The sequence below is a fragment of the Galleria mellonella genome, unplaced genomic scaffold, assembly GCF_026898425.1.
Source record: "Galleria mellonella isolate WM207_F2 unplaced genomic scaffold, CSIRO_AGI_GalMel_v1 utg32, whole genome shotgun sequence".
In the NCBI taxonomy this organism is placed as follows: domain Eukaryota; kingdom Metazoa; phylum Arthropoda; class Insecta; order Lepidoptera; family Pyralidae; genus Galleria; species Galleria mellonella.
The window spans coordinates 3,332,732-3,340,736 of NW_026442075.1; the positions used below are offsets into that span (position 1 = coordinate 3,332,732).

At 35.4% G+C, this 8,005-nt stretch overlaps 1 protein-coding gene across 1 annotated transcript; it reads right to left on the minus strand.

Moving 5' to 3' along the window:
- On the minus strand, positions 1–5,743 carry LOC128200968 (pre-mRNA-splicing factor RBM22-like). The gene is made up of 7 exons (XM_052896332.1): positions 5,497–5,743; positions 5,363–5,416; positions 4,771–5,264; positions 1,754–1,927; positions 1,341–1,483; positions 909–1,021; positions 1–526 (listed from the first exon to the last, which is right to left on the minus strand). The coding sequence occupies exons 1-7, from the start codon at positions 5,548–5,550 to the stop codon at positions 317–319; spliced, it is 1,242 nt and encodes a 413-aa protein (XP_052752292.1). The 5' UTR covers positions 5,551–5,743; the 3' UTR covers positions 1–316.
- Positions 5,744–8,005: the final 2,262 nt, after the last annotated feature.

Consider the following 8,005-nt stretch of genomic DNA (forward strand, 5'->3'; position numbering starts at 1 on the left):
TTTTAGAAAATTTCTTTATTTTTGATATTTACAAAACAATTGCTGTATTTTACAATACAATCTTAATCTTAACATATAATACAATATTGATTACACATTAACACACCTTATGCATCATTTCACAACCAGGGTGATAAGTTTGTTATTAAAAATGGTCGCAGTCTATTGAAAAATAATAAGTATTATATAATTTTATACAGATATATGTAATACCTAGGAGACTATTGAAATCAAATAGAATTCAGCAGTATGCATATATCTAGCCAACTTTATTCTAGTACACAATACATTCAACAGACTAACACTAAAATTAATACTATGACTGTGGAGCATTAGCGTGCGCGTGGGCGCCTAGACGACTAGGGTCTTGACTCGGGTAGTGAAGTCCCACGGGCGTAACCGGGGCCACGGGCGCGGGTGGCGGAGGTACCGGCGGGGCCATGCCCGGTCCCCACCCGCCCCAACCTCCAGGGCCATAGTGGTGCAGGTTGAAGAAATCATTGGGCCGATTTGGTGGTGGTGGCATCTGAAATTAATTATATATTATAGATATAGTTTACATGACAGCGACATTATCGGGCAAATACAATTACAGGAATTGTTCAATGGGTATAATAAGTGTATTCTGTAATGTCTACTGTGCTGTTCATATTTATACATTATAATTAATATTTCCCATCAAACGGTCTATCAACTTGTTTGCCATCTCCAATTGTAAAAAATAAATCGAACATCAAATGACACTTGTCATTTTACCGGTTTAATTGGCTAAATAAGTGAGAAAAAATGGTGGGCTTAAAATTTATTTCTCTATGTAACATAAGAAATGGGATAGATAAGTTAGAAAAAATGTCTACAACCCTTTAATAAATATTAGTGAGGAGGTAACAATCTTAAACAGTACTTACTTGAGGTGGGAATGGATGTAGGAAGGCCGGCGGTGGAGGCAAAGTACCAGGCAGTCCTGGTACAGGCTCCAAGACTGGTGCAGACTCGTTCTTGTCATTTATTCCCTGACGTCCTAAAAACAGTATACAATTATTGTAACAGACTTAATATGGAATTAAAATGAGTAAAATGGATTGTAAAAAGAATTACCGACTTTCATTCGGAATTGATAAAAACAAGTGTAACACAAAATATAGATAGTTAAATATTTGCCAATTTACTTATAACCCCTTAGAAAATGTTTTATCCACAGATCTAATAATATTAGTAGTATTATTAATAGTTATAAAACTTTTTTATTTACATATCAAAGTAATGTAATACTACAAATATAAAAAAAAAAAAAAAAAAAAAATGTAAATAATATTATGGACATTTGAGATTGATCATACCTTGAGATTTTCCCCATTTGATAGTTAGTCTCTTGCCACCAATCACCAAGCGGTTGAATGTCTTCTCGGCTGCATGCTCAGCAGCACTCCTTGTGGTGTACTGTACAAAGGCACATTGTGCCCTCGGCACCAATGTTAGGGACCTGCAATTAATATATAATTTTAATTTGTACATTATATACAATCTAAGTAGAAAACACTGCAATCATTATTTTATTAAGAGAAGGTATGACAAAATTGTGATATATATTTATTAATGGTCTTAATGTTCTGGATTATTAATAAACAAATATTATAAAATTAAATGAAATAGTTTATTATTACTTTTTGTGTAATTTATATTCACGTAATAGCACCTCAATTTGTAATGAGATGTATGTCAGTTCATGAAAATGCTGTCAGCATTTATATACCTTATCTCTCCATATTGATAGAAATGTGCTCTGAGTTCATCTTCAGTGATATTGTCTGGCAGGTTCCCAACATATAGCGTAGTAACAGTTCTGTCCTCTGGGGGAGGTAATGCTGGCATGGCAGCCGCACGACGCATCAGCTTCTCAGCCACAGGATCATTCACACCATAGTACCTAAAACATAAATATATATTAATACACCATTCAGCCTTAAAACTAAATATACCATTTACAATGGGGGAAGGTATTGTCAGTAATGAGGAGGTTAGTCCCTATTGCTATCAATATATCCTATCAGGTCAATCTCCATGCGGTTCCCCTGGAACCTATCATGACTAGTTTATCGTTGAATTCATCCCGATGCGCTAACTGACCTGCTTTTTCATCCTCACCAATCATCCCTCGCTGGTGCTCCACCAGTGTATACCGATAGAGCAGGCTGTGTTATTATATCATTATCATCCATTTAATAAAAAACTGTCGTATACTAAAGTGGGTAGATGTTAAAAAAGTTAGTGCATAGATATCATCCCAGCCAGAGTGATTCAGTTCTACAAGTATACATATTTTAGTGACGAGGAGGAAAATAGTGGAAAAGTGAAATAAATTGATTATTGCCCAAATTAAATATATAAATAATAACAATGTTAATAAAATTTAATGAGTTTGACCTTGCACATTGGTGTTGGCAAAATTACATTTAAAAGTTTTGTTTTTGCCTTGAAGCTGTGAAGAAGTGAAATTGGAGAAGATTCACTTTGTGACCCTAAATTGTATGATTTAATAGTTTTTTTTAATATCTCCAAATATTTGATGTAACATTTTCTTTTATAGTAAGTATTCTGAATAATCATTTTCGTCAAAAATCCAACGAAATTATAAATTTCACACTAGAAATCAAGAAGAAGGTGAAAGAATAAAGAATTTACGAAAAATAAGTATAGATTGTAATTTTACTGATTTAGATCGTACCTTAAGGAACAGATTAGCGTGGAGTATATTAGATAAAGATATTCGAAATAAATTGTTACAACAAAGACAATTATCATTTGAATGGGTTTTTGGCAGTATTGTCGCAGAAAATTGCAAATATTGATGCAAATATTATTATACCATGTAGTGCAAGCAAATATGTGGAAAAAGGTGTGGAAAAAAGAGACACACAGAGGCAGCTTGCTTGCTAAAGTCAAATCAATTTAAAAAGTACAAAGCCCTAAATGTAACGGATTGTATGAGATAGGAGTAAATAGTATCAAACGAGACAATGTGGATCCTTTTATGATTAAGATATCTCTAAACGGAAAACAGAACTACTGATGGAGGTGGATTCAGGCTGTCCATATACAATATTTATTGAGACAACCTCTAAAGGAATATGGAAGGATAAATTACCCGAAATAGATATAACATATATTGGATTCTAATATTATACTGAAGGTAAATTAGTATTATTTGGTCTAACAACAGTACAGGTAAAATATAATATAAACAAATAATTAAAAATATGAACATATTGATAACAAAAGGTTCTGGTTTAATTGGTAGAAATTGGTTTTCAAATCTAGGCATTAGTATACAGGGGATAAATAATGTTAATTATTTTGTGATAAAGTTCCAACAAAACAAATAATATGTAAATTTAATGAGGTTTTTGAGTCAGGTTTCAGCAGATATACTGGACTGGTGGTGTGTATTACACCAAAAGTGGATTCTATACCTAAATTTCTCAAAAGCAGACCCATTTCATTTGCAATTAGAGATAGAGTTTTTAAAGAAATAGATAGATTGGTTAGAGAAGAGGTATTTGAACCTACTACATATTCAGAGTGAGCTATGTACACCTATAGTTCCCGTGTTAAAACCAAATGGACAAGTATACTTGTGAGAAGATTATCTGTCCACAGTGAATGCAGCTACCAATACTGATCTTACTTATCCATTACCTACGTTTAATAAATCATTTGTGCAGCTGCAGGGGGAGTGATATTTTCGAAAATCGTTTTGGAAGCAAACATATATACACAAGTGGGTGTTGATGATAAGACAGCTAGTTTTCTTACAGTGAATACACCAAAAGGTCTCTACAGAGTAAACCGATTGGCATTTGGTGACAAAGCGTGGTCCTGGTATATTCCAGAAATTGATGACATCATTACTTGCTGGGATATCAGACTCATTAAAAAGGACAAGGTATTAAGTAAAATATTATATTGGATAAAGAATGTATGGCCTTCTAAGGTAGATACAGACTATAAATTGTTTTGGCAAAAGAGATATAAATTATCTGTACATAGTAATTGTACACTATGAGGAAATAGAGTTGTGGTGCCGGAGAAAATACACCCTCATATTTTGGAAGAATTACACAGAAACCATGATTGTATAGTTATGAGTAAATCTTTAGCCAGAACTTATTTCTGATGGCCATCCATGGATAAACATATAGAGGAAATAGTAAAAAATTGTAATATATGCTCAGAAAACAGGAACATGCAAAAGAACAAGGGCTGCCTGATTCTATATTGTAAGTGACAATGATCGTAGTTTCATATAAAAAGCTGTGGCATTAGACAGATACCGGTGCCTCCATACCATCCTGCACCGAATGGACAAGCTGAACGCACAGTACAAACAGTAAAAAATAAACTAAATAAGAGAATATCAGAACCTTGGGATTTTCATTTACCCAACATTTTGTATAGACTACGAGCTGCACCTAACAATATTACAGAAAAAAAAAAAAAAAAAACTCAAAAGTTCACTTTTGAACAACCGTCGGTTTAGGACCCAGATTGACTATTTAAATCCACTATCTTTTAAAACTGACAAGGAACTAAGCGCAAATGCCAACAATGAAAAAATTAAAGTACACTCATTCGAATTGGCTCAATCGGTGTAGGATAAGGAATTAGAGTAAAGGGCCTAGTTGGTTACAATGAACAGTGGAGAAGAGAAATCAAATACTCATCTTGATTCATAAATGAGTGCCATTTGTCATTTAAAAAGTAAAAACTTACCTGTCTTTAATATTTTGATCAGCCAGTGGATCATCAGGATCAGTTGGTTTCTCATGACGATATGGGCATTCTTCACCTCTTCTGCACTCTCCTTTTATCCAGAATGAACAAACATGAGGTCTATTTCTCTTATAATAAGGCGCAGTTCTTGCTAAACGCAGCAACAGGTCTGAAGCCCCTTTAGACTTTAAAGCAGAATTGCTAGGCTGTGTAGCATCATATTTGGACATTTGATTGTCTACATTTTGTATATAATACTCCTTGTTAACTTCATTTCGAGGTAGATCATCTTGAATCTGAAGGGCAGCATCTCTAACTTGGATTGGTAACCCATATTCCAAATCTAACAGACATGTCTGACAAACATTCTTCAATTTGGAGCACGTTTGACAAATTTCAGTTTTTTTGAAACGCATTTTGGCACCAGGACACCAACGGAATACGGTGAATGGACGTACGCATATTTTACACTCCTTGCCGTATTGTTCTTTGGTCTAAAAAGAAATCGTTGATTAATAAAATTAACATTTACAACTGTAAAATAAAATATACATAACTAATAATAATTGTTATTTATATTATTTATACATACCATTCGAATGTATGGATTATCACCAAGGCATGTTTGACACAGTATTGGAAAATCCTGAAACAAATAAACATTAAGCATAAATATTATGGTTTTGTCATTTAAAGTACTATTAAATTTGATCATTATTAACTTACAGAATCCTCCCAGTATTGGCGATTATAAGTATTTGTAGATTTTGAAAGTACCATTTTCAATATTAAATTGTAACCGTTAAAACAGAAGACAACACATTACATTTAACAAAATTTTTATGTAAAATGGTATTTCTATAACAGTTAAATTTAGTAACTGAATGCACTTATATGTATTAATTTATTTATTACAAAATTTATTAAAACAAGATAGCACTTAGAAGCTCAAAAGCAATGTGAAGCCATCTTTTTTTTATTTTGTTTATTACTCATGACTAGGGATGTTAACAAATAATCGATTTTTATATTAATCGATTTTTATATTTATCGATTTTTATTTTCGTATTATCGATTGTTCATAATCAATTTTTACAGTAATATTAATCGATTTTTTATACATCGATTAATATTAATATGAATATTATATAAATTACGCGTTTAAATCGATTTTCATAAACAGCGTTATCTATGCTACGCATGAAAAAACACTTGAAGTAAGTTTTAATTTTATAAACAACGCTATAATGTTAAGTAAACAATCATTATTCAAGTAACTTTTATTTCTTTTGAGAAATTATCACAAAAACTAAATACTTCCATGTTGCATTGATAACCTTGAATGATTGACTTACAAAGACTGACTGACATAGATAGAGCTATTATAGATTAACTATGTAAACCCATTACATCCCCCTCACACTGCAAGAAATTTTAATTAGCTATTTAAATATCTACCACATAATCTTGAAGATAGACTGGTTTCTGATTTATAGATAGACCTGCCAGATCTGGTATACAACCCATAATTGTTTTCACCGTTCCTACTTTCCAATCGTTCCCGAGGATAATTCTCTGGACTCTGTGTCCTAGTACAGTAATTATCAACATTAATTGTGGAACATTAACCCCATAAACTTTCTCTGTTTTGTCTATCAGTCACCACTCTATCTTCAAAGTCATTACTGTTATTATCTATAGAACAATTTGCAACTTTTCCTGGTTTCTATTTCTTAATTAGGTATCTTTTTTTTCTTTCTAATATTTGTCCTTTATCTGTAAGTATTTTATAAGAATTAGGACTTACATCTCTTGAAAATAGCAAGAAACCTCCGCGACAACTCGTCTCACTGCATCATTTGTACAGAAGATCTTTGTTTCATTTCGTCCATCGAGTCACCTCATCGCTCGCCGACTTCAATCTCACATCGTGTTCGTTATCGTCATCGTTGTCGTCCTTTTGAGGACTATATATAGTGGTGCTTTCTATCGCCCGGTCTTTCGAAACATCTGCAACGCGTCTGCGGCGAAGACTGAGGCCCTTCGGGAGAGAGTGCTTTGTGCGCCCACTGTGTACAAAGTGCTCTCTCTCCCGAGTAGGATAGTTCGACGTCTGGGCGTATCAGCGCCCCGGTGTCAGCCGACGCGCCTCCCGACTCTCGGGGTCAGCGGCATCGCACGTCTGCTGGTCCTTCGGTAGCCGGATCCAGAAGAAGAAGATCACAGAAGATCACCCTTACAGAAAATAGTGCGTCAAGAGGACTGAAGTCCGTAAAGACATAGTTACAGAAGATAGTCCGACAAGAGGACTGAAGAAAGAAGGATCTTTATAGAAGATAGAATAGTAACAGAACACAGAAGACAGAAAAATACCCATCACAAGGAGCAGAACTGGCAGGATGCAGGAGGAAACAATAGAAGAGCGCCTAACAGTTACAGAACATGGGACCTGTTCTGATCCACCACAGAGGTAAAACCCGTTCGTAGTACTACAGAGGGTCATCAACGATTGGCATACAGACACCATTCAAGTTGGTGACCTAGCGACGGCAGTAACAGAATTCGTCAGGGCGACTATGTCGTCCATGGCTGCCGTCACGCAGCAACAGCAAGCGTCCACGTCGGGTCCCCTAGCGGCACAGTGTAGAGGGGAACTCACGCCGTTCTACGGAGCGCATACAGATTCGTTGGCCTTCAAAGCAGCTAACGAAGAATCTGCGGAGTACCTAACGCTGTCGCAGAATATAGAAACGCTCCGGAGAGCCTTACGAGAGGAAGCCAGGGGGGCAATGAAGAGCCTCCTAATAGCAAACACGCCGACGTGTCCCGTGCGTAAGTGGATTTCGCACACGACAGCACAACAGTGCGAAAAATTCAAGAAACAAGATAGCAACGGGTGTTGGGAAATAGCGAAGGCGCATCGTCTGTGTTTCCGATGTCTACAATACCGGACACAGACACATACCTGCAAGGCGAAGACTTGCGGAATAGATGGCTGCCAACGTATGCATCATAGATTTTTTTTGTTACGGGAACGATTGCATTAACCAATTCAGTAGGGTATGTCACCTTTCTGATTACACCTAACCCTTCCATTCTATGTAATTCCTGACGTAATTTGTCTTTAAGTCCCAAAGGAATTTTTCTAGTAGGACAAACAACGGCCTGTATGGTTTTATCTACTACTAGCTTTCGCCCGCGACTTCGCCCGCGTGGATCTTGGTTATCGCAATAT

Bases quoted from the DNA above. Each gene is read 5' to 3' on its own strand.
- LOC128200968 (XM_052896332.1), bottom strand. From the start codon at position 5,550: ATGGTACTTTCAAAATCTACAAATACTTATAATCGCCAATACTGGGAG. The intron at 5,417-5,496 runs GTAAGTTAATAA...TATTTGTTTCAG, and splicing joins GCCAATACTGGGAGGATTCT to GATTTTCCAATACTGTGTCA. The intron at 1,928-4,770 runs GTAAGTTTTTAC...TTTATGTTTTAG, and splicing joins GATCAAAATATTAAAGACAG to GTACTATGGTGTGAATGATC.